General features: G+C 39.6%; 6 protein-coding genes across 7 annotated transcripts; 4 read left to right on the top strand and 2 right to left on the bottom strand.

The window, feature by feature from the left end:
- The first annotated feature begins 699 nt into the window (after positions 1–699).
- On the top strand, positions 700–3,554 carry eIF3b (eukaryotic translation initiation factor 3 subunit b). The gene is made up of 4 exons (XM_011304218.1): positions 700–947; positions 1,105–1,300; positions 1,379–2,945; positions 3,049–3,554. The coding sequence occupies exons 1-4, from the start codon at positions 812–814 to the stop codon at positions 3,256–3,258; spliced, it is 2,109 nt and encodes a 702-aa protein (XP_011302520.1). The 5' UTR covers positions 700–811; the 3' UTR covers positions 3,259–3,554.
- A 1,123-nt stretch (positions 3,555–4,677) lies between these two features.
- LOC105266239 (excitatory amino acid transporter) lies at positions 4,678–7,399 on the top strand. Its single transcript, XM_011304217.1, has 8 exons — positions 4,678–5,000; positions 5,265–5,548; positions 5,626–5,848; positions 5,933–6,217; positions 6,309–6,542; positions 6,602–6,796; positions 6,881–7,015; positions 7,090–7,399. The coding sequence occupies exons 1-8, from the start codon at positions 4,918–4,920 to the stop codon at positions 7,295–7,297; spliced, it is 1,647 nt and encodes a 548-aa protein (XP_011302519.1). The 5' UTR covers positions 4,678–4,917; the 3' UTR covers positions 7,298–7,399.
- Positions 7,400–7,501: 102 nt separating this feature from the next.
- On the bottom strand, positions 7,502–8,817 carry EMC6 (ER membrane protein complex subunit 6). The gene is made up of 5 exons (XM_011304213.1): positions 8,673–8,817; positions 8,381–8,584; positions 8,050–8,210; positions 7,882–7,974; positions 7,502–7,718 (listed from the first exon to the last, which is right to left on the bottom strand). Exons 2-5 carry the CDS (start codon positions 8,418–8,420, stop codon positions 7,668–7,670), a joined length of 345 nt encoding a protein of 114 aa, XP_011302515.1. The 5' UTR covers positions 8,421–8,584; positions 8,673–8,817; the 3' UTR covers positions 7,502–7,667.
- Positions 8,591–10,312, top strand: Svip (small VCP interacting protein). Of its 2 annotated transcripts, none has more exons than XM_011304215.1 (4): positions 8,591–8,702; positions 8,894–9,116; positions 9,366–9,533; positions 9,640–10,312. In XM_011304215.1, exons 2-4 carry the CDS (start codon positions 9,042–9,044, stop codon positions 9,652–9,654), a joined length of 258 nt encoding a protein of 85 aa, XP_011302517.1. In that variant the 5' UTR covers positions 8,591–8,702; positions 8,894–9,041; the 3' UTR covers positions 9,655–10,312. The 2 variants fall into 2 exon arrangements, with proteins under 2 accessions (XP_011302517.1, XP_011302516.1); XM_011304214.1 differs by having other exon boundaries at positions 8,891–9,116.
- Positions 9,935–19,706, bottom strand: LOC105266238 (Mucin related 89F). The gene is made up of 5 exons (XM_011304216.1): positions 19,604–19,706; positions 19,398–19,515; positions 15,153–15,238; positions 11,251–14,573; positions 9,935–11,084 (listed from the first exon to the last, which is right to left on the bottom strand). Exons 2-5 carry the CDS (start codon positions 19,409–19,411, stop codon positions 10,785–10,787), a joined length of 3,723 nt encoding a protein of 1,240 aa, XP_011302518.1. The 5' UTR covers positions 19,412–19,515; positions 19,604–19,706; the 3' UTR covers positions 9,935–10,784.
- Positions 19,707–22,573: 2,867 nt separating this feature from the next.
- pall (pallbearer) lies at positions 22,574–24,556 on the top strand. The gene is made up of 4 exons (XM_011304212.1): positions 22,574–22,731; positions 22,838–23,083; positions 23,161–23,409; positions 23,604–24,556. Exons 2-4 carry the CDS (start codon positions 22,973–22,975, stop codon positions 24,324–24,326), a joined length of 1,083 nt encoding a protein of 360 aa, XP_011302514.1. The 5' UTR covers positions 22,574–22,731; positions 22,838–22,972; the 3' UTR covers positions 24,327–24,556.
- The last annotated feature ends 61 nt before the right edge of the window (positions 24,557–24,617 follow it).

Here is a 24,617-nt window from a genome sequence, read left to right as displayed (position 1 = left end):
TTTACAAAAAGAAAATAGGAATTATTTAAAAAAAAAAATGAATGTTGACGGGATCGAACTCCAGCCCTTGGCGTAGTAGCCAAGCACGTTACCGCTAGGATAACGCGCTATTACAATAATAAAATTTCATTAGGAGTATATATTTTGCAAAAGTATCGTTTTAAAAAATTGCTAATTTTTCAATTTCACTAGATATCTTCTCGATTTTCAAATATTCAGTTTTTAAACGATATTTCCATTAATTAGCCATTTACAAAAAAAAAAAACTAGGAATTATTAAAAAAAAAAAATTAATGTTAACGGGATCGAACCCCAGCCGTCGGCGTGCTAGCCGAGCACGTTACCGATAGGACAACGCACATTATTATAAAAATTTAATTTTATTAGTGGTATATCTTCAACATATTGAATAATTTTTTCCTTTAAAATTCCACAAGATGTGGCTTCCCCCTTCCGCTTGTTCAACAGCCGGCTAAATTTCAGTTAAACAAATAAAAAAAAAAAGATTTCATATCGCAGAAAATAAAATTCACCCCGTCGACTTGATAAACACCCCAGCATTTCGTGTTGCGCCCTCCCTCTCTTGGGGTGCAGTACTTCAGTCAATCCTCATTACGGAATTTCATAAATGGCGGCGCTAGTGTTAAAAAATTGCGCCGATTGCGCCGCAAAAGGCGACCATTTTGAAGGTAAAAACAGGGCATGCGCCTCCGACCGTCTCCGAGTCACAAACTCCAAGCGTGGATTTTTAATGGTACATGGTTAGGAATTCGTCAAATCGTCACAGCCGGACCGTGATTGTTCAGATAACATGGCGAAAAAAACAGTGTTAGATAAAAGTAATCAGAATGAAGATTCAGTGAAAAATAACGATGAGGGATTGAACGACGACGAAGCACCGGATTTTAGCGATCCCGAGGATTTCGTGGATGATGTTTCAGACACGGGTGAGTAGAACGGCTGGAGCACCAGCATGGCAGGATGGGCCGGGCATGGTCAGCCATACTTCCCCGTGTGGATAACCTAATGGAAATTATTCTCCATATTTTCCAATTTTGTTACCAATTTCGGTGTATTTTAACCCGCATTTTGTCCACAATTTAGAACTCCTGGGTGATTTACTGGCCCAGAAGCCCTCGGAGACTGACGGAATCGACTCTCTCATAATAGTCGATGGTGCCCCGCAGGTTGAGCCTGAAAGATTGGAGAGATTCAATCTTGTTGTAACTAAAGTCTTCGGAAAATTTGGTACCATTGTCAATAGATTTTACCCGAAGAACGAGAATGGAAACACTAAAGGGTTTGTATTACTCGCGGTATGATTTTTAATTAATACGAAAGATGACAACAATATTCATTTATTAATTATTATCACCAGCTACTTCTTCCTGGAATACAACAACCCAGTGAATGCTGCGACCGCCGTTAAGTCTACGAACAACTATAAAATTGACAAGCAACATACGTTCAAAGTCAATTTATTCACGGACTTCAAGAAATACGAGGATATTCCTCTTGAATGGGAACCACCGAAACCCCAACCATACAAAGCCGCGAAGGATTTGCATTCGTATCTGCTGGAACCTGATGCGTATGATCAGTTTTGCGTACTGCATGGCAATGGGAGTGCAGTTTCCGTTCAGATTTGGAAGAATTCAGCACCTGAACCAGAACTCATGGCAGAACGCAATAGATGGACGGAGACCTACGTTAAATGGTCGCCATCTGGTACTTACCTTGCCACTTTCCACAAGCTCGGTGTAGCCCTATGGGGAGGCCCTGATTACACCCAACAGGCTCGTTTCAGTCAAAGAGGAGTCGAGTGCATTGACTTTTCTCCCTGTGAAAAATATCTCGTATCATTCACTCCAAGAATGGACAACTCCCCAGATGCCAAGCGTCTAGTTATCTGGGATATCCTCACTGGCCACGAAAAACGATCGTTCTACCCCGATGTCTCCTCAGTCTGGCCGATATTCCGGTGGTCTCACGATGATAAATACCTGGCGTGTATGGGTGAAGATGTCTTGAGTGTCTATGAAACCCCCTCGTTCGGTCTCCTAGACAAAAAGAGTATAAAAACTCCAGGCATCAGAGACTTCAGTTGGTCCCCCACTGACAACGTCCTGGCATACTGGGTCCCAGAGGACAAGAATGTTCCAGCTCGTGTAACACTCCTCGAAATTCCCAACAGAAATGAAATTCGTAATAAGAATTTATTCAACGTTGCGGACTGTAAAATCTTTTGGCAAAAATCTGGTGATTATCTCTGTGTCAAGGTCGATCGTTTCGCCAAGAAGAAGGAGAAGACGGAGCAGAAGTACACGGGAATGTCCTATAATTTCGAGATTTTCCACATGAGAGAGAAGCAAATTCCAGTGGACAGTGTTGAGATGAAGGAACCCATTCATGCATTCGCTTGGGAGCCCGTTGGCTGCAAATTTGCCATTATCCATGGAGAAATTCCAAGTGTCAACGTCAGCTTTTATGAAGTGAGATTCGGTCATCAACCAGCTCTACTCAAGAAACTCGAGAAGAAAGCTTGCAATCACTTATTCTGGTCTCCAGCTGGTCAATTTATCGTACTGGCTGGACTCACCACCATGGCTGGTGCTCTGGAGTTCATTGACACCAATGACTTCACCATTATGAATTCAACTGATCATTACCAAACGTCTGACGTCGAGTGGGATCCAACTGGAAGATACGTCGTTACAGCTGTTTCCAGTTGGAAAACGACTGTTGATAATGGGTACTGGATCTGGACTTTCCAGGGAAGAATTTTGAAGAGAGTCAATCTCAATGCCTTTAATCAACTGTTGTGGAGACCACGTCCACCCACTCTATTGTCTCCCGAACAGATCAAGGAGCTGAAGAAGAATTTGAAGAAGTATTCCGCGCAGTTTGAGAGCAAGGATCGCATGCGGCTCACTAGAGCCTCTAAGGTCAGCAGGAAATTCATTTTCCATCTAACATCTCTCCTTCGTATTGAAAAATACACACGATTCTATTTTTCCTCTAATATCCACAATTTTCATTTATTTTCAGGAATTAATTGAGAAGCGTTGCCAGTTGATGAAAGAATTCAACGAATTTCGTGACAAGCGTGTCGAAGAGTGGAATGCACAGAAGAAACGTCGCCTCGAATTACGTAATAATATCGATACGGATACCCTAGACTCTGATACTAAGAACGTCGAGGAGGAGGAAGTAGAATTTTTCGTCAAAGAAGAGTTATTTTTCATTGATGACAAATAAATTCCAGATCTTGAAAACGAATTTAACCTACTCTTGTCCACGATTAATCACCAGCTTTCACCGAGTGAACTTATCGTGGGCCACTGGAGCTCTCGTTTATGAATAAAAACAAGAAATGATAACGATGATACAACAAACACTGAGTTTGGGTAGAAAAATTTTACTTCATTTCCAATGTATTACTTCAACAGTTCGGCATATACACGTTGAATCACGTGCACAGTGCGCTGACTATAGTATCTTTAAATTTTATCATGTTCCATACAGGATAGTTGAATATATTCATTAAATATGAATTATCTTGTATAATTTTTCTCAACGACTCTCTCTGTATTGTCTATTCTTTACTATTTATACTTGATTTAACGGACGAATGGGGGAAAATTAATAAAACGGGAAAACTCAAAATTTTGGGAGATGCTAAATACCTTTTCTTTCAACTTTTTTACCAGTAGAATCTGTCGCTCTGTCTTGAAGATCATAATTTATTTCTGTTGGTAAATACTGCGTGTCTGCAATTGAGACTCTATAATGAACAATCAGAAACCGAGGGTTACGAGAGTTTTAATAATAGTCAAAGGGTCATAATGCTCATATAAGTGTTTAATCGAGGTCATATGGGGTCACATCCGCTTGGCCACACACGGGGAAGGGGGCCAAGCTTTAATAACATTGACTTATTTTTTGGTGGTCGTCACTATTTTTATAGGACTTATTCTCGCATGTCAATGAAATAAATTCCTAGTGAAAATTTTCTGGAGTAGCTCAGTAAATGACATGAATGGTTTTTCACCATTAGTCATTGCCTCAATTAAGTCCATGGACTTGTCATCATATTTTTTAACGTAATGTCTCGTAAAATGACCAACGAGTAATAGATTGAATAATCATTCAATTGTATCAGCGCCCGCTGTCTACAAAAATTAATCTTCATCGCCCTCATAACTAAACTACAGATATACAAAATGAATGGATGACACGTGGAAATGACAGAATAATCGAAACCAACACCAAATCCCATCTTCAATGATGAGTTGAATATAGAGCAATGAAAATTCAATTTCATACGTGAATTAAAGTTGTCCTTGAAGCCCTTCCATGACAAGATTCTTGCAGCCGTTGTATTATCAATTCACAAGAAAATTCCTGGATGAAGAGACCGAGAAGGGATGAAATTTTGAAATAACCGCAGGCAAAAAAACTGAAACTTATTTCGTGGATAAGAATTTAGTAATTTCATTGAATATTAAACGAAAGTTCGACCCCAGCGGATTGAGATGTTCATGAATGACCTCTTCCTGTGGTATCCCTCCTCTTCATCTCGTCGTGGGTCTATTCCACCCGTCCCCCTCTTCGGGCTTCCTGGATGAGGCAGATCAGCAGCCTGATTGTGAATCTCATTTGTTTGACACTCAAAGTAGTGTCAAAGTGCCTCGTGCGTGGACCTCTCTCGTCAATCTAAAAATCCTCAGGTTATTTCTTCCTCAGTTAATCAATCTCTAATTACATTGTAATCAATTGTAAAGTAATTCGTAATCAAGTGAAAGTGATTTGGCATAATCTCTGGATAATGATCGCAGCGAAATAATTTGAGAAATTTCACTCGGTCGTTGGTGATGATCCAGAGCATCCTCAGATTCGTCTTCTGAAGAAGAAGAAATGTCCGGGTCCTTGGGACGGAGGATCTCTGGCGCTGTCGCAGTACTCCGGGGCAGACCCTTCGAAATTAAATCGGATGAATCGTAATTTAATTGATAGATTGACTCAATTACTTATAAATCCTTCACGAAATTCTCATCCTTGTGTGGAAATCATAATATTTATTCCCATTCCAATTGTCAATAAAATAGTACTTGATAGTTTTTTATTTTTCATATTTCAATTCTCAATAATTCAAGTATAGAATTCAAGTATAGAAGAACATTACGAATTCGTGCATCCAGATTTTTAAGTTCTGCATAAATCTGTCAGCCGATTGTTGTAAAGTAAAAGAATATTTTAAACAGGATTAATATCGGTACCTCCGAGAAAACAGCAGTGGAGAACGAAACCAATCCTGTGAAAAGTCATCCCCGGAGAGCACTTATGAAGATTGAAGAATGGATGACGAAAAATTTATTACTAGTTCTAACGGTTGTTGGAGTTATTACTGGATTTGGTTTTGGATTTCTGGGACGTCTCGGAAATTTCTCAGACGGAAATATCATGTTAATTAGTTTTCCCGGAGAAATTCTCATGCGACTGCTGAAGATGTTTATATTGCCACTCATCATTTCCTCGTTAATTACCGGTAATACTTCGTTTTGCGCGTTGTTTTTGGACAATTAATTAATTTTCAATCTACAATTTATCTTCCATTCAAAATAGGGATGGCTAAATTAGACGCTAAAAGTTCAGGAAGAATGGGCTGCAGAGCCTTATGCTATTATCTGGGAACAACAGTGTTAGCTGCGATCCTAGGAATAGCTGTAGTCATGATTATTCATCCTGGAGATCCTAGAATCAAGAGCATGACTTCTGTTATCTCTCGTCAGAACAATTCCTTGGATCAACGTATGTCGACAATGGACGCAATGCTCGATATTATAAGGTAATAAATCGCTAAATAAATCTCTTTTCAAGCTGCAAAAAAAATTATGCCTCTCTAAATAAATTATTCTTTTTCAATCGACAGAAATTTGATTCCCGAAAATTTAGTTCAAGCTTGCCTACAGCAAGTGCAATCATCCTACGTTAAAACCCCTGTCTTCGCATCCTTGGGACAGGAAAATAAAACTGAATATATAATGGAACATCAACTTGTTTACAAGGATGGAACGAATGTCATGGGGATGATAATGTTTTCTATTACATTTGGTTTATTATTGGGTCAGATGGGGCAGAAGGCCCAAGTGATGGTGGATTTCTTCGAGGCTCTTAACGAAATTGTTATGAAAATTCTCAGCCTCATCATTATGTGGTAAAATTAATTCTCAACTGATAATCTAATTATTGCCTGTACAGCACAATTTCTCAAAATCGCAAAACAATTTTTTTTTTTTCGTGGTAAGGTACGCACCAATTGGAATAATGAGTTTAATAGCTGGAAAAATAATGTCGATATCGAACTTAGTAATAACTGCGAAGATGTTGGGCCTCTACATGGTGACAGTAATCGTGGGTCTTCTCATTCACGGAATGGTGACACTTCCCTTGATATTTTGGATTATTACTCGCCGAAATCCCCTAACTTATTTCCGCGGAATGATTCCAGCGTGGCTTGCAGCAGGTGCCACTGCCTCCAGGTAATTCCCACAGTGAGAAAAATCTTAAAATTTTGAGGATTCACTCTGAATTATTACAGCGCAGCAATTATGCCCATTACATTTCGATGCCTCGAGGAGAACAATGGAATTGACTCTCGAGTCACGAGATTTGCTGTTGCCATCGGAGCTACAGTTAATATGGATGGAACAGCGCTTTATGAAGCAGTTGCTTCTATTTTTATTGCTCAGATGAATGGAATTCATCTAGAGATGGGAGATGTGATTACTGTCAGGTAAATATTCATCTCTTCACTTGATTAAAAAAATAATTTTATCGTAAGTCAGAGATTTTTATTGTTGTTATGATTTTTTCAAAGTATTACTGCCACTTTGGCGAGTATTGGAGCAGCGAGTATTCCAAGTGCTGCATTGGTGACGATGCTACTAGTATTAACAGCTCTTGGTCTTCCCACCAACGATATTCCATTATTGTTCGCTGTTGACTGGTTATTGTAAGCAATTTTTATTTTAACAGAACTAGAATACTAGATTGACAACGTTTAATCTCGATACACTGCCCTTTCAGAGATCGTTTGAGAACATCGGTCAATGTTCTCGGAGATGGCTTTGGTGCAGGTGTAGTATACCACCTCAGCAAACACGAACTCGAAAAAATGGACGAGGAGAGAAAATTGGAATGTTTGGAATCTGTCATACACGACGATAATCTGCAGTCGTGTCACACCGAGAACGAGGACTCGTGTGATATGAAAATATCTGAGAGCAAAGTTTAGACCGCTTAGAATATTTCCCTTCTCACATTTCATTACATATTAGTCATCCATCTAAAAAAAAAATTCCAGAAACTGCCAGACGATAATACTATCACTGAAAATACCCAGGAAAATAAATGGATAGGAGCATTTCAAGTACAAACGAGTTAAATAAAAATGTACAGTTTCACTGAGTCAATACACTCAACGCAATTATTATACGAATTATCAATAGATTTGGTTTATTAAATCATTATCCACACTTAATCGAATGTTAAGTATTGAAATCAAGAATGTGAAGAGAATAATATAGGTTACTAACGAGTGATAGTGATGAATTTGATTCGTAAAAATGCAGTTTCCAAGTACGAAATCCTATGATGCTGAAACTTTAATAGACATGTACCATTCCGTATAAAAACGTCCAGAAGAGCACATATGTCTGCAACACGATATGAATAAAAAGATATTAAGGATAATACCATGAAAAGACTGACTTATTTAAAATTCCGGAGAACCTCAATTCCCAGATTGTCACTTGGCCTCAAAAATTCATGTTACCCCGATTTTCCCTTACAGACTAATTTTGATAAATAAAAGGATACGAAAAGTCCTCCGAAAAATCCATTCGTCAAAAGGCTGTGTCTACTAATGAAATATTTCTTCCACTGACCTCCAGCTTTGAATAATAATAGAGCCTGAGACAAATGGAAAAATAATATAATTATTGTATTAATAATTTCACTGGTTCAATCAACTTTCCTCCTACTTACCCATAAAGCAAAAACAGCAAAAACATAGAATCCAAATCCATAAAGACCCGTGAGGCCGAGTAATCCAGCAGTTCCTCCTGACATCGCTGCCATGGATATCCTACAATATTCCACAACAGCTGCATTGTTCCTGACAGCCCCCTCGCTGTAGGCAATTACATCTGACCCAAAAAAAAACATCATAAATACCTCATCAACGTGATTTAACGTTAATTAATATTGCAGCAATATGCACTTTGTGTATCATAACCTGCATTAATTCATACTATCGATTTACTCAAAGTACACAATCTCAAAGTCTCAAAATCAATAAAAAACTATCAAAACGTACCTCCACTCTTGTCTTGTTTCGTTCTCACTTTGGTGGACATCTCGTTTAGTTTATTCTCGTTTGTGGTACTCGTAATGGTAAATCCACTTAGCACAACAAACACTTCCTTTTCTCCTAGGCTTCCACCCCTTCCACCTTCCACTTTATTCCATCAGCTGATGGTACTGAAAAGAGACTGCAATAGGTGGCCAAAAGTTCCTTCTTCTGCCAATGAAAAATGGAGGCATTTTGTTGACATTACAATAATTGAAGGATAAAATGTTTTTCATATGCTGAAATATTATCAATTAACCTGTGACGTGATCTGCAAGTTTATCAAAGGGTAAAAATCATTTCCGAAATAGAATTAATTTGATTGATTTACATAAAAATTCACTGGGAAAATTTGGAGCATGAAGTAAACATAAACTGTCATGAGGACGTGTTGGTTTTATGTTTTTCTGTCACATGAGTGCAAGTAACGCTTCGTTTTCATCCAATCATAAGCCTAATTTTTTGTTTCCATTGAAGAAGGTGAACTAGTCTGGCTGAGAACAACTCAAGCCCCGGCGTAAATAGACCCAGTGCAATTAACCTGTGACGTGTTTACGTTTTACAAGTGACAGAAGGACTGAGGACTTGGGAAAAAAAGGATTGATTAATTTCGCGATTCGTAAGGAGAATGGGAAATATTTTGGAAGTATGCACATCGTGCTGCAAGGATCAGTCGACCTACGAGGACCTCACACCCGATCCAGTAATAATCAATGATTCCATTACATCTATTTTTCTGCGTAATTTACGCATTTCCATTCTGTCTCCATGACTTAATCTCGATCCAATCCATTTTCCGACAAAAAAAAGTCATGAGCGACATTTTATTTTTCGTTGAATAATTCTTCAAGTTAATAGTTCATTCTTAATTATTGATTTTTCGGTCGTGATTATTTGATTTTCAAGGATGAGGTGCTGTTAATTATGAACGGATGATGAATATATTTTTTAGGAAACCAGAAGACAGCAACAAGTAGCAGCAGCTGAGAAGAGAGCTCAGGAGCAGGAAAGACGAGGAATCGGCGATATAAATGCAGTGAAACGTCAACAAGAACAAACTGATAGGCGAGAGAAACTCGAAAGTGAGATATCAAATGTGGACACGGAAACTGGGCTAAAGGTACAACCTTTTAACTTCAAACATGTCATAAACGAAAATTAATTATCATCTTTCTTATCGCATGAGTCATATCTCTTCATCAATATCACTTGTTATTCGTTTTCAGTGGCAAGTGAATTGAAGTACACCGTCGTCAACATCAAGTATATATCGCCGCACGCAACGCGAAGCTGTGTAAGTAAAAGTGTATAGTGAGCACATGAAATAAAAAAATTTTGAACAAATGTGCGAAGACACGATGAATCGAAACCATCAGAATTGTAATTGTAAAAAAATACTCCAGCGACGTGTGAAATTAAGGATACGTAAATGTTTAATCAACAAACTGTTAATCCTCCTGATTCTATAAATTACTGAATATTTTATCCAATAGTAATAACAGAGTTAGATCGATTCATTGCTGTTTATTTGATTAATAATTGAACAAAATATTCCGAACAACTCTTTCTCAAAATTATCTTCAAGTGTTATTCACCGTTGATTTATTATTCTGCAGCATTTTTATATGATAATCACACAATTAAAATAATCAAATGACAAATTTAATAGATATTTTTATCGTTGATAAATACCTGGGGTCACATTATAAATTATATTTTCTGTTGATAATATTTTTCATAGTAGAATGCATCACAAATAATTCTGTTGGCCAGAGTCAGACATCAATGCCGATGTTGTATTCGATTTCTTCACCTGTTGTTTCAGTTGTTGTTTCCTCAAAATGAGTAAAATGAGTAAATCATGTATATTAAAATAATATATTCTCTAATGCATTTTAATTTATTGAATGGTTGTGATGCAGACAGTACGAGCCTTCGAGACCCACATAAATCTATCGATGATGATTACGAAATATTAATCTATTCCAATTGTAATTTATCATTTTCATTTGATACTGTCAATGCAGTCGATCAAATGGGGCTTACACGAATGATTAAAAAAAATATATACATTTAATGACAAGTAGTTAATGATTTGTGTGTGTATACACATCTCCCCACCCCTTTTCCTTTCTTATTTCGATGATCGTATAGCGATGATACGATTGAACACAACTACCGGAATTAATGAAACAACTCCCCACAACCAGACTAATATCCCGAATGTCTCGTACGATTTTTTCTTTCGTTTCGTTAAGTAACACTCGAGTGAATTAATCACTCGAGTAAAATCGTACGGAGATTCAAATAACTAAACTAATGTGGACAGTAAAAAATAAACGACACGCAATGGGTGTTGCTCAGTGTCTCATTAAATCTTGAGACTCCTAGCTGATATGTTGAATTCTTCAATTGGCAAATTCGATCTGCTTTCCCAGGCGTGTCGTCTCTCGTTACTTTCGTAATTAACTTGGGAACACATTGGCAAACGACTCGACCTCTCGCATCGTCGGGATACCGACCAGTAGACGAAGTCTTTTGGACATTTGTATAGGTATCCCTGCAGAGAATTCCTGGTATTCCTCTTACACTTGTAGAATGCATTGCTGCAGCCTTCCTGGTATGGATAATGGCCTTCATCGGGACAGAGGGTGCTTCTTGTGACTCGTACCTAAAAACACGAATAAATATGTTTGTGAGTGACACGTGCAACTGGCAATTCCTCATAATTTTTATTTGTCTTTTTGATTTTTAATAAGTACTTGAATATAAACTCGATTAATTAGAAATTTTTTAGATAGATCTGTAGATTTGACCATTAAGCATTAATGACTCACAGGTGATAACGAATTGTCCTCCAGTTGTCTATAAAATCTAGAACTGGTAGGGCTCATGCATTTTTGATCTGTCTCCCCCTCAGCGAGGCATTGCACCTTCTGCTCATCGAAGATCAGTCCCTCCGGGCATGCCAGCACTGATATTTTTATTTGCATATTTCCGTCACTGGTGCACTGATAAAACATGTTGCAAAATTTGGGATGCCTTCGGAATCCTGTGGGACAGACTAGAACGATCTGTTCGTCAGTTAAACCATCTGTAGCACATGGTAGGGCACCTGGTGGAATGGCTGGAGTGGTGTCTGTCGTCTCCGGGCCCTCGGTAGCACTCGTCCCTTCAGTATTTCCTGCAGATTCAGTAGTTGTCGTCTCTTCACTACTCGTCGTTCCTCCACCGCTGGCCGTGGTTGTCTCACTTTCACCACCTGGAGTCGTCGATTCAGTTCCTGAGTCTCCGGTAGTCCCTTCAGGAATCGTTGATTGATCTCCAGGAGTTGTGGGCGTGTCTGTCGTTTCCGAACTCTCAGGAGATGAGGGCGTAGTTCCCCCACCGGAAGATTCTGTCGCTGAAGTGCTACTTCCACTTCCAGGAGTTGCACCAGGTTGGCATGACTCCACTTGGGCCTCATAATTACAGGTCTGAAGGTTCTGATCCCAGGCAGTACCTGGACCGCAATCGAACTGGTATTTTATGAAGCCATTGTTCACTTTTACACATCGAATAAATTTGTGGCAGTCCGAGGGATCGGGGAAGAATCCTTCGTCGGTGCATTTGAATGGGATTGAAGGAGATTGAGAACCTGATGTTGCTCCAGAAGGAGAGGATGACTCTGCTACAGACGTTGTAGATCTGTCGGATGCTGTGGTACTCTCGATGTCTGATGGAGTGCTTGTATCTTTATCCTCTTCGGTTGTCGACGAATCTGTCGATCCTGTCGATCCTGCCGCCGTTGTTGCTTCCGAACTGATATCCGGAATACTTTCCGTCATCTCCGACGCGGTAGTCCCCTCCGTCTCTGAGGACGTCGTCGTGGATTCCGTAGTTTCTGTGGTGGCTACTGGCACTGGAGTGGCCTCAGTCTCCGAAGATGAGGTGGTCATACCCTCTGAAGATTCCGTAGTAACTTGTGTAGTCCCGTCAGTTTCCGACGATGGAGTTGCACCTTCTGAAGACCCTGTAGCTCCTACCGAAGTAGAAGAGAGTGTTGTGCTATCTGAAGGTGCCGACGGTTTCGAAGTCGAATCAATCTCGTTCATCGACTCGTCAGGGCTTTCACTACTCGGTTTACCTTCACCCAATGTCCCACAGCTTTCAACCTGATTCTCATAATTACAGGTCTGAAGATTTTGATCCCAGGCTGTGCCAGGACCACAGTCGAACGTGAATTTAGTGTATGATTTGGATGAGTGATCGAAAGAGACGCATCGATAGAACTTGTGGCAATCTTTGGGGTCGGCGAAGAATCCTTCGGCTTCGCAGGATCCTGAAGATCCCGAAGATCCCGAAGAACCCGAAGAAGGTTTTCCAGGAGTAGCGCCCGACGTCCCATCTGTCGAAGATTCGATGGGTTTAGCAGTTGTCGCTGAAACATCTGTAGATGACGAAGAGGTGATCGACGTCGTTCCATCACCGGAAGAAGTTTCAGAAGGACCCTCTGAAGGTATAGTACTTCCCGAGGATGTAGTCTCAGACGTCGGTCTCTCCGATGTTACATCTACCTCTTTCTCCCCCTCAGTCGTACCCACCACCGGTGTTGCCGTATTAGAACCCGAAGTCTGATCACTAACAGTTGTACCACTTGATTCAGTCGTGCCCTCCGAAGAAGTAATGTTAACACCCACAGACGTGACCTGTTGAGTGCCATCAGGTTCAGAAGTCACTTCGTTCGATGAACTCGACGGTGTACTCTGTGCATCGCTGCCACCAGGTCTCTCACTTCCACCACAACCAGGTACTGCGTATTCGTGATTACAAGTCAAAAGGCCTTGATCCCAAGCTGTACCCTCGCCACACGTAAATTCGTACTTCTGGAATGAACCCTCGTCCTCAACACATCTGTAAAATTTTTTACAGTCACTTGTATGAGGGAAAAATCCCTCCTCTTTACACGATCCTGTGGCATCCGGTATTGGTTTACCTAGACCCGACGCACCAGTCCCTTCTCCAGGGGGCCGAACGGGTGGTGGATAAAGTTCACCTGGAGGTCTCGATGGAGTACCTTCGATCGGGGATTCCGTTTGAACGGGTGCGGGAGATTCGGATGGAGATGATGGAAATGATGTAGATTCAGACGTAGAAGAGACTCCAGGATACGGAGGAGGATAAAATGAATCGGGAGAGCTGCCCTCTCCCTCACTAGGTCTATCAGTTGGTTTTTCGTCAGGATGAATCGACGGATATCCAGGTGAAGGCGGTGGATAGAGAGCTGGTTGCTCTGGAGGATTTGGTCCAGATGTACTGGGTAAATTCTGAGGATAGCCCTGATTAGGATACTGGGGATAGGAAACCGGCTCGATCGGTGGAGTTGACACCTCAGTACCCTGTGGATAGCCCCCTGGGGGATGCGGCACTTCATTCGACTCGGACTCCTCTCCACCATTACCTCCAGACTCACTCAACGACCCGGGATATCCACTCTGCTCATTAGATCCCTCATCTCCACCGCCCACGCTAGTAACACCGTTGGAGGATTCACTGCAATTACTTCTAGACACCGCCCACGCGTGATTACACGCCTCTATCGATGGATCCCACACTGTACCATCGCCGCACGTAAATTCATAGCTATGATAACCACCAGCCCCGTTGTTAACGCATCTAATGAATTTACGACAGTCTTTCTCATCGGGTTTAAAACCCTCCTGGTGACACACGTTTTTCCCATTACTCGGGCCATGAACACTTCCTGGATAATTGGAAAGGGAATTGGCGGTGGTTGTTGATTCAAATGCACTGGTTGTCGTCGATGACAATCCACTTGATGGAGTACCTGGTAATGGTGATCCATAGCTCGGATAATCTGGATACGCAGCAGGTGGGCCTGTTTGTTCATTGGACGAGGGTTTGTCTGGTGGTGAGTCAAGATCATTTGCCGATTCGCTGCACTCATTTCTCTCGCTCTCACGTGGATGTACACACACATCGCCTCTGGCGTGTGAGAAAACAGTGCCGGGACCGCATTCAAATTTAAATTTAGTGAGAGGACTTGAATTACCCCAATTGACACATCTGTAATAAATACTGCAGCTCGTTGGATCCTCGTGATATCCCTCGATTTTACACTCAAATCCACTCTGTTGTTGCTGGTGTGATGCTGAATTTCCTGGAAAACACGCGATCAGTCCTTTATTTTTCAACCGCGTGATAATCGATTTCGTGGCCTATTAAGAGGCATACTAAATGCTGATTAACCGGGGGATTCATTTGAAAAACATCATTAAATAAGACATGAATTTAATCCCCGAGTGGAAACAAGTCATTTGCAATCTAATCCCCCCGGTGATAGAATATCTCAAACAAATGGACATCAGGAATGCGATGTTGCAGATAAGAAATTACGAGAAATTATGATACGAGGAGGCGTTAAACCGAGAGCAAGTCTTTGAGAGAGAATTGCATAGGGGTCCCCTCTCTCTATCGAAGGTTACCATGGATGTCCTCGTGGAACCAGTTTGACGGCAACAACATCCGCACTAAGATTCCACTTGCACTTCTAGTTGCTTTGTGTAAAAATAGTTGAATGCACTCTTTATATTCGTCTCCCGAACATCATCGGACATCACACCCTGGCAATAGCATGTCCCAGTGGACACGCTCCTGAGATATGTATCAACAAGTCGTTGCAAGGGTAATGGAAGAACCCCCAGGTATAATGGCATCGTAATTAAAAGTATAGGCTCACCCTGGGTTATCGCCAATATCACCACCAATGATCTCAAACCGCTCGACAAAATCCATCCAACCTGAGCTGTACCTCTGCCATGTACCCTGAAAAAACGGAAAAACCACCACCAAGAATTTTTATTAGCTATCAAACGTATGATAATAGATCATTACTATTTTTAACACGCATTGACCTTGTATCAACACTTCCTCAATCTTAAATTCCTGCATAATTCTGAATATTCGATCGAATCATGACTGAGTCAAAACGGTAACTCCATTTGTCCTAGTTGGCTGCAATCCAGATGTTTGAATCGATGGAAAACGAGGGAAGAGAAAAAAAAAATGAGAGAAATAAAAAAATAACCCAGAGGAATTCATGGTATCACCGGTCACGATCAATCCATTCGATTAAGTCGCTTTACAACTTATTGTAGAATCGAGTGCATTGGCTCTGGGGATTGTCTACGTCATTGAGAAAAGCCCCCCAACAGCGTTACAAGGATATTCAACCGAGTAAATGCGTGCCAAGATAAAAGGAGATATAAAAGAGAGATGAAAGTTGCATTATCTCCTCTATGTTATGACACTGAATTACATTCCACGAGAATCAACCGTTCTTCGTGACCATAGATGACATAATACTGCTATTATATAAGGTAAATACTGGAGAGTCAGTGACACTGGCCTCTCCAACATTTATTCCAATGTCACTCACACGTGGTTTGGGAATTAAAATCCCACCATTTACATTTTCGTCTTTTTTCCTCTTCTTTTCAGTAAATTGGATTAACTTTGTGGTGGAAGTTGAGGGATTCCCCTCAGGGTCAACTCCCTGGGCATTGATTGGTTGTACAGTTACGTGTCCTGGCGCGCGATTCTATTTCCAATTATATGAAAATTGAAATGAAAACGTGTTCATTATTTTATCAATGAGATCTCGAGTTTATTGGGCTAGGCTCTGGGTGCTCATGATAGAAACTGTTCTCACGGGATTTTTTATTGCGTTATTATATCGGAGGGAAATTTAAAGTCAGATTTGTTTTTTAATCCACAGGATTGACAGGATTGACAGTATATGGCATGGAATGTGTGCCAGCAATGCTGTGGAGTTGATCAATCGAATAACATTAAGTAACAGATTTTTTGGCGTTGATGAATATTTCATGAATAACGGATTGCACCGGATCGCAGTGCATTCGCGAATTATTCAGATATTTAAATTATTGAATAAATGCATTCCCGAATTTCGGGACGGGTATGGGTGATGAGGAATGTTTTATCTGTGAGGCATCAAGAGAAGTATCTGGCAGTGAACTTGATGCACTGGGGATTCAATCACGAAATGTACTGTTAAATAATTGATGAGAGAACACTGAAACTCTGGTAGTGGTCATTGTCCCAATTATCTCTAGAAAATTCAATTATCATAATTTTATAATCACATCACCTGTCCTGCAGGGACAATGACCCATTGAGACTATTCAAATAAATTGTTTAAATAAAACTAAAATAATTAACAAAATTAAAATAATGCACTCGTCTCTTGAAATTTAAATCTAATAATCAATTTCTAAAACATCCCCATGCGTAATCGCTCTACAATTGGAACGACAAAAGAACTCAAAAGGAAATTTCCAAACATCTCAAACAGCCATAACAATAAACAATTTGAAATTCTCAATTCAGTCATTTCAAATAACCGTTTACCTATATTCGTATTCCCAATGAATCAGCAGATGAAAATGGCAGGCCAGGGACACTCGAGTGGATAAATGATGAGTGAGACAGGTGTAAAAACCCATGAAAAAAAAAAACTCAGGGGAAAAAAAAAGAATTAGAAATTACAGAAATTGCAAGTGAGAAAAATTCTCTCATCCTGTTACCAATCAAGTGATTATAATAGGCTGACGACGAATAGTGGAGATGCCATTGGAATTCAACGGATAAAGATGAAGTATTTGCGTGAGTAGTAGGCGCACTTGAAGATTGGCATCAGAGGTAGACGACGAGTCCCGTAGGGTAAGAGACACCGGTGATCACGTAGTTACCTGGAGTAAATCTTGGTGTGCAGCGGTGGGTTGGGTAAGCAGAAGGGGATAAACAGAGAATCGAGATAAAAAATGGTGTTTATATATAGCTCTTTGTGTAATAGGTAAGGGGCCTATGATGAGGTGTAGTTGAAGCCAACTGCCATCAGAGTATATAAACCAACGGGCAAGTCTCTTGGGATGCTGATGGCAAAGTGCAACCTTGACGCGGTTATTCTGCAAGGTCGCGTTATAAGGTTGCGCCACTCTCTTACTCTCTCAGACCGACATGATCCACCGTATCGGTCTCTATTTTCCTTTTAGTTGTCTCGACGATAACGATAATAACGATACCTCAGGTTCTACACCGTGGAGCCTTCGTGTATCATTCTACCAGGATTTTCTTTTGCTCGTTAGGTATTCCGCAATTAAAGGGATATAGAGGCGGAGGAAATTACTTGTACGTGCCTTCCACCATGTTCTGTCACCTTCTTATTTTTCCACAGCATTTCTACGGGTGAATGCAAAAATTCGATTTTTTTTCTTTCCCCCTCATGGGAATTGGAAAAACATTGGGAAAAATTGTTAAGCAGCACAACCTTGGCGTTACCAGGGGAATAAAAACATTAGTTTTTTCAGCTTCGTCGAGACGAGTATACGATGATCGTTGGGAGACGAGTATACGATGATCGTTGGGAGACGAGTCTTGGTTGATTGTTGAATGGAGTGTTATTAGGGCGAATGTCTCTTGGTACTTTCCAGTACTATTCGTGACAATTCATGAGCCAAGTGGTTGCACTCGATCACTCTGGAGACTGTTTGTATGGTTTTTCTCGGTGTAGACGATGCTACCGGCTTTTGCCAGGAATCTCAAAGGATATTTTATGTTGCTGTTAAAACATCCAGCAAAAAATACTTCTAAAGACATAATTTCGAGATAATTCTGAGGTAATTCCGAGGTGATGGGTGATTGATGGAATTCCTCAGTGGTATTTAAAAGCAACACGTGTATAAAAAAATGGAGATAATTTAAAGTGCATCCCCTTCTGGAGAAAAATGATGCTTGATAGTTCTCGTTAAACGAATGCATTAATCAGGTATCAGCAAGACCATCTGCTCATTCATTATCTCCTCATCCCCAGGGTTCATATCCTCCCCCATTATATTGAATTATTGTCCGCTGAGCTGACATTAGACTATCTGAACCCCGTTGCTGATGAATTCTAATTTGAGGGCTTTGAGTACCATCGTTAAAGTGCACTAAAGTCTTGAACAAAAACATCAATTCTGACGTACTCACAGAGCCATATATTATGATTTAATGTTTGTACTGTATAAGTGTATAGAGATGAGATATCGAGTGGACAAAAGGGTTGAATGTACAAGCACACGAACATTCCGGTGGCAGTGAAGCATTCACCATTTATGGGTGGCCGTTGCGCCACAATCCAATGTCGAGGATATGTCCAGTGGGTACCACGGAGTTCAATGTCAATTTACAATCGATCCTATCGCTTGTTTCTCTTTAACTTTTCTTTAACTCGTTTTTCCTCATCTCAACACAGCTCCACCCCCATCCATTATTCAATGCAATTATTCACCAGTGGATCCTACCAATTCAATGGAATACAACGGCAATCAATGAATTTCGTTTAATTCCATAATTGATCAACCGATGATTGGAGATATGTGAGATGTCACTTGTCAGTCAAATTGTTTGGATGTGACATCAATCACTCATTCCATTATTTATATTATTCCGGGGTATGACGCGTTGTCAGTGTCATTGCCACTAAAAATTCATTTGCTGGAGCGTGATTAGTGTTTTGAAATAATTCTATCGACGATATAAGGATTATGGCCTCGATGATGTCTGAAGGACAGTAACAAATAAGCGGTGTTATGGGGCATGTCAGAATTGAATCTGAGGGGCAAGGGTGTTTCGTAATACCGACATTCCTCATTGCAACTTCCTTTTTAATCCATTTTAATCGCGGCTCAATGGTTTCTCCGTTTTTTGCGCCTCATCGCTAATTGATATGAATAAAATTGTTCGCTATTTCGACTGCGAATGACTCATGGAAGCCGAAGAAGAGAATTTTAAATAGCGGATAATCATGCGCTTGACGGATTTATAATAATTAAGATGGAGTGATTTTTATTGTGCAATTGTCAAATATTCACAATATTTTGTGTTGATGAGGGAGGATGTAGGAATTGGTGTAAAAACTCACCCTTTAGTTGACATTATTTTCTTCGGGGATGCACCTCGCACTTGACACCATGGGCACCTTCAACCCCCTCGGACGTTGATGATTCTCCTCCGGATTGAAATAATCGCTATTTCAATGGCTTGTGAAATAAAATATTTAAATAATTTGTGAAAATGATGATTGAAATAGTGAGCAAGAGAGGCTAAATTCAACTGAACGGAACATACAAGACTAGTTGTCGGTGGTGGTGAGTTCTTCTCGAGCCGCGGAAAATGATCTCTCTACCGCAATTTTTGTAAGGCAAATGTATTTTCAGTAAATCGTCCGATCGTGGCGCGTCTCAAGAGGGAGTAAGTCCCGGGGACTCGGATGGCTTCTACTTATAAAGACTTGCTTCCCTGAACGTGTATGTGATCGTTTCCATGTGTATTCCTGAGACCGCGAGAAAGAATCGCACGTCCAGGTGGTAGGGGGGGGACAACCGTGTCGCAAATCATTATATCAAAATCCAAGAATCTACCCTTCCATTGCAAATGGAGGATTTAACGGACTGGTGTAATGTTACGATGACATTGCCAGGTAAAAAATAAATCAACCAGTCCATGATCATATTATTGAGGAATTATTCCGACGACTTCTGGTGTTATCGGGATACCGCTCCTGGAATCGGCAGTCAGAAAAATTATTTCGTTTATATTCCTCTCATTTTTATCACGATTACAATCGATTTATGTAATTCAACATTAAACCTAAATTTTAATAATTATAAAGTGTAGTAAATATTTATATATACTTATATATATTTATAGATTTTGCAAAAATATTTATCTGTGATTAGAATAAAAAACGCTATTTATTTGAATGGAATTTTAGGGTGGAATTGATAATATTGAGATAGAGGAATTCTAGGACTTGTGATAATTTTCTCAATTCCTAGTTGTAGGGGATAATGGAAACCATTTGTAACGCTGTCTTCCGACGTGCATTGTACAGGAATATTTTTATTAAATATTTTTATTGAATCCATGGAATAAATTAATTGGCAGAATACACGAGCAATATGTTCGCCATTTTCATGAACTTCCGAACTGTAAAGCCGTATTGCTCCTGATATAGAGTGCATTTAGCAGTTGAAACGTTAGCGCTTCGACTATGTAATGATAATTTTATTTTAATTCTCGAAGTCTCAGTGAATCAGCCTGGGAATGCCTATAATATAGTCCCATAGACAATTCCGGTATTGGAAATTCCTCTATTTTAGCAAGAAAATTTTTTTAGTAAATAAAAATATCTAGTCCTTTTGGTGGGGAATTCAAATTTTCGATTGGACAATTGATACCGATTGCACTCTAATTTTTTATTGAATACAAATTTTCTCATAAAAACTCCGGGGTAACGAGTCCAGAGGATTCTTCGAATGCAATTCTATTGATGAGGCATTGATGAGATATTGATTGATATTCATTCGATGAGGCGGAATTTTGGTGATCATATTGTTCGCGGAATCGCATTTTCCTCATCTTGTTTATTGGGTTTTTCTAATTTTTTTGCGATTAAGATAAATCCGGAATTCCAGCGGTAATTGCTATTGAGTCCGGGGATTGACATTCCAGTCAATTCTTGATATTGTAAACAACATATCTACCTTTTATTAAATTTTATAACATTTTTTCTTCTCATTTTTTCAATGGAAAACAATTAATCCACTCCTCGGGGACTACAATAGCGCCATTGGAATGATGTTTCACTCGATGTTTTATCGATTGAAAAAAGTGATTGTAGAGTCAATGATATCGAGAAGAAACATGATCGATTATTGTATGCGATATAATTAAATTGATTAAATTAAAAATGACACGATAAAATAGTAAATCAATAATTTAATCCTCTCAATCGGACAATATTCTATTTTCATGCCCACAATTTAAAAAAAAAATCAAGACCCAAACGCAAATTTGGTATAAAATCATTCATCTGGGAAAATCATTCGGTTTGGAGTCAATTGTCACGTCGGACAATCTGTAAAGTCATCACTGGAGTAAAGAATTATTTTTCATATTATAAAAGAACATTATTCCCAGAACAATGGAATGCCCGTTTTACCGTAGCTCCTTGTTCTCCCACACTGAAAATAAAATCCACGAGAAATATAAAAAAAAAAATATCACCCTCTCGCGAAGTGCGACTATTATGGCAACTGGCAACTCACATATCCATGTACCGGTATTCCCCGATGACAAAAAAAATCATCACCGAGGACGTTAGCAAAAGGGTCCCTCCTCTCGATCAGAGGGTATAATAAATTAACGATCACGTGGGCTGGAGTATGCAGTATAAAAATCATGATATAAAAAAGAATTTTCAACAAAAATCTTTAGCAATTCAAATGTCCCTCACCAAGATTTATCGCGTGTTACTCCAAGATTCGTATTCATAGAATGATATTTAGCTTCTTGGAAGAGGTAAAGAGGGCCATTGACTTCCACAGATTTACCCCAGGAATTCCATCAACCTGTTCGATCCCTTATCACTTCCCGTCCAAAATTCAACTCCACAGTTCACATTGTACACCGAGAGTAAACAGACACTCACTGAAATTAAATCCCGACACCATAAAATGGCAAACAAAACTACTTAGTTTTTCCTCGAGTCCTCAATGCAGATGTGACAGGATAATTCGATTGAATGAGTGTAATACATTCACGGGGAGGAACTTAAGTTAATTTCAATTAAACCTCTGTTCACTTAGACACAGTGATTACCTCAATCATACCGTCTGCTAAGTCACCCAGAGATTTTAAGAATATGCATTTATCCTGTCTCCGGACATCAAACGAGTGAAGATTTTTTTATTACAAGAAAGATAAATCAATCTCCTTAACTACCAAACTGTTTACCGTAATTCGCAAGTGATAACTGGCGGTGGAATTCAAGCGATTTCATCCCCTATCGCTCCTAGGTACACGTCCTCGAAATATCTTGAGAAATATTTCCTGCAAGTGGATTTCTCCCTCGGGTACCAGCTAATCTCTCGTTTACCTACTCGGTGAATATTTTGAAGCTACATAATTAATAAAAATCAATAAATAATAGTAAGAGGCGTATATTAGTATCGGTTTGTACTTGGCGGTTGCTACCAATTATTTCCGGTAGTTTGTATCTGTCAAAATCGCCAGTAGATGGCAGAACCTCCCGAGTAATTATTTTTCCTGTCGTTCTGCGTACTCTGAGTTAGAGTTATGCGAAGAGAACAATGATCCTGTAAATTGATAAATAAGAGGTTTTTAAAGGGAAAGCTACAGTCGATGTAATCAATAACGAGTGAAGCAACTCGTGTTTTAAAGTTTTGCAAAAGGTAACAACGGAAGGGACAGTCAGCCAATTGTATTGGAAAAAAAAATAACGTTGACGACTGTTCGCGAAAATACATAACAGCGTGTGCACTGGTTTATATTTTGCAGAGTACATTCTTCGGAGTGATATATCGGATCGTTCGAGTTTATTCTTTTGTTTTTCCTGATAGGAAGATTTTTATCTACTCGATTATTTTAAATATATTGGATTGGGCTGTTGTGAGGGACTTTTAGGGTTAGAGCATGATGGAAATCGAAATGGTACAGAATATTTCACTCATCGAACTGCCTGATGTCGTTCTCGAAACTATTCTGTCGAATCTGTCATACGATGAGTTGGCTCGACTCCGAATTGTGAGTATTTTCTCATTTTGGAGTTTCAATTGATGAATGTTTATGCAAAATAAATGATTGTTGGAATTTTTGGATAGGTCTGTAAACACTTTGATCGGACGTGCCAGCAGATGCTCAATCGTGGATTCAGTTTGATGGAGAAGTATCATGGACAATGCCTGAAGAATGTCAAGAGTCAGTTGCCAAGAAGGGAATCTGAGCGCAGAAATCATGCCCTTGCGAGACATGCTGATGTCCTCACTGCCATTGAAACACGGATATCCATGTTATCCATGACTTTTATGAAATACGTTAATTTACACCTGTGTTGTTTCATCCCGGGAAAGGTGAATAGACTCTTCTATTTATGTTAATTACTGGGAGAAGCACTCGGTTGAGTGGTCCAACGAGTTCCAGACTCAAATAATTTTCTGGAATTTTTCAATAATCATTGGAATTTTCTCGATGTTATTTTATTTTTTGAAAATATTGTCTTTTTGGTACACGAGCGTGAGAAATTAATCCGCAATTTTCACATCAGGTAATCGACGAGATTCTCCGAGTTTTACGTTTGATAAAGGACACAAAATTTCCACCCCGAGCCCACGAGATCCTCCAGGAGTTGAGGGATATAAGTAGCATGGCAATGGAACACTTTGATGAGAAGATCTTGCCAGTATTGAAACAAAGTGCTTGCACGTCAATGGTAAATGCTGTGAGCTCGTATGAACTGCCTGGAAGTAGTTTCATGATCTCTCATCACAATTCAACTCCCACCACGAGTGTCTATGGTCAGCATACGTTAACCGCCGAGAATTGGAATAACACGATGAGGGCTGTGTTTATTAAAACAAGAAAGAACAGATTGTCATTTTTGAATGTTGAGGCTGCTATGAAAAAATTGAGACTGAGACTGAAGAGACAAGCATGTTTCATTCACTTGCAGAGCAAAAAATTGCAGAATCAGTCGAAGAAAATTCATGAACAGGAGCAACAGATATCGGAGATGAGACGTCATTTTGAGGAGTGGGAGCAAAAAATTGGGGATCTCACTGCTGAACTCAGTCGCTCCAGGGAAGAACCATTGAAGGGAGAGAAGATTGAAAGCTGCAAACGGAAACGTATTGATGTGATAAAACGCACAAGTGACAATAACGATCTTGAGGCGAAAAAACGTAAACTCATTGTCGAACGTAAACCATCGATCGATCCCAAAGATGCCAAGTTTAAAGAATATATTAAGTCTCAACTTCTTGACAAGTAAAATCAATCCAACTCTTGATTTTTTTTATCGCCTCACTGCATCGTATCTTGATCATAATCGTTCAATCATGAAAACGTATCCATTAGGTTAATGACAATGAAACAAATTAATATTGTAAATTAATATGATGTATATTAGAAATGAATTAATGGTCTCCGTAAATCTGAGACACATTTTTTTAGCACTGAAGAAAATTTTGAGGATTAATAAACATTTGTATCTTACTGTCATTGATTTTTTTTTCTTCAATTCTGTAAATTGAAATTGGAAAATGCCTCGGCCCTCCACCTT

The sequence above is a fragment of the Fopius arisanus genome, unplaced genomic scaffold (assembly GCF_000806365.1).
Source record: "Fopius arisanus strain USDA-PBARC FA_bdor unplaced genomic scaffold, ASM80636v1 scaffold00037, whole genome shotgun sequence".
Lineage (NCBI taxonomy): Eukaryota > Metazoa > Arthropoda > Insecta > Hymenoptera > Braconidae > Fopius > Fopius arisanus.
Note: the sequence above shows the minus strand (reverse complement) of the source record. Positions and strands in the feature narration are given on the sequence as shown.

What these genes read in the sequence shown, in the direction of transcription:
- eIF3b (XM_011304218.1), top strand. Translation starts at nt 812, where the DNA reads ATGGCGAAAAAAACAGTGTTAGATAAAAGTAATCAGAATGAAGATTCA. An exon ending in GGATGATGTTTCAGACACGG is followed by an intron (nt 948 to 1,104) that starts GTGAGTAGAACG and finishes TCCACAATTTAG; the next exon opens with AACTCCTGGGTGATTTACTG. An exon ending in GAGAATGGAAACACTAAAGG is followed by an intron (nt 1,301 to 1,378) that starts GTTTGTATTACT and finishes TATTATCACCAG; the next exon opens with CTACTTCTTCCTGGAATACA.
- LOC105266239 (XM_011304217.1), top strand. Translation starts at nt 4,918, where the DNA reads ATGTCCGGGTCCTTGGGACGGAGGATCTCTGGCGCTGTCGCAGTACTC. An exon ending in GCAGGTGCCACTGCCTCCAG is followed by an intron (nt 6,543 to 6,601) that starts GTAATTCCCACA and finishes GAATTATTACAG; the next exon opens with CGCAGCAATTATGCCCATTA. An exon ending in GGAGATGTGATTACTGTCAG is followed by an intron (nt 6,797 to 6,880) that starts GTAAATATTCAT and finishes ATTTTTTCAAAG; the next exon opens with TATTACTGCCACTTTGGCGA.
- EMC6 (XM_011304213.1), bottom strand. Translation starts at nt 8,420, where the DNA reads ATGTCCACCAAAGTGAGAACGAAACAAGACAAGAGTGGAG. An exon ending in GAAACAAGACAAGAGTGGAG is followed by an intron (nt 8,211 to 8,380) that starts GTACGTTTTGAT and finishes TTTTTGGGTCAG; the next exon opens with ATGTAATTGCCTACAGCGAG. An exon ending in GATTTTTCGGAGGACTTTTC is followed by an intron (nt 7,719 to 7,881) that starts GTATCCTTTTAT and finishes ATCGTGTTGCAG; the next exon opens with ACATATGTGCTCTTCTGGAC.
- Svip (XM_011304215.1), top strand. Translation starts at nt 9,042, where the DNA reads ATGGGAAATATTTTGGAAGTATGCACATCGTGCTGCAAGGATCAGTCG. An exon ending in AGGACCTCACACCCGATCCA is followed by an intron (nt 9,117 to 9,365) that starts GTAATAATCAAT and finishes TATATTTTTTAG; the next exon opens with GAAACCAGAAGACAGCAACA.
- LOC105266238 (XM_011304216.1), bottom strand. An exon ending in GATATTGGCGATAACCCAGG is followed by an intron (nt 14,574 to 15,152) that starts GTGAGCCTATAC and finishes CGTGTTTTCCAG; the next exon opens with GAAATTCAGCATCACACCAG. An exon ending in AGGACAATTCGTTATCACCT is followed by an intron (nt 11,085 to 11,250) that starts GTGAGTCATTAA and finishes TCGTGTTTTTAG; the next exon opens with GTACGAGTCACAAGAAGCAC.
- pall (XM_011304212.1), top strand. Translation starts at nt 22,973, where the DNA reads ATGATGGAAATCGAAATGGTACAGAATATTTCACTCATCGAACTGCCT. An exon ending in AGTTGGCTCGACTCCGAATT is followed by an intron (nt 23,084 to 23,160) that starts GTGAGTATTTTC and finishes ATTTTTGGATAG; the next exon opens with GTCTGTAAACACTTTGATCG. An exon ending in GTTGTTTCATCCCGGGAAAG is followed by an intron (nt 23,410 to 23,603) that starts GTGAATAGACTC and finishes TTTTCACATCAG; the next exon opens with GTAATCGACGAGATTCTCCG.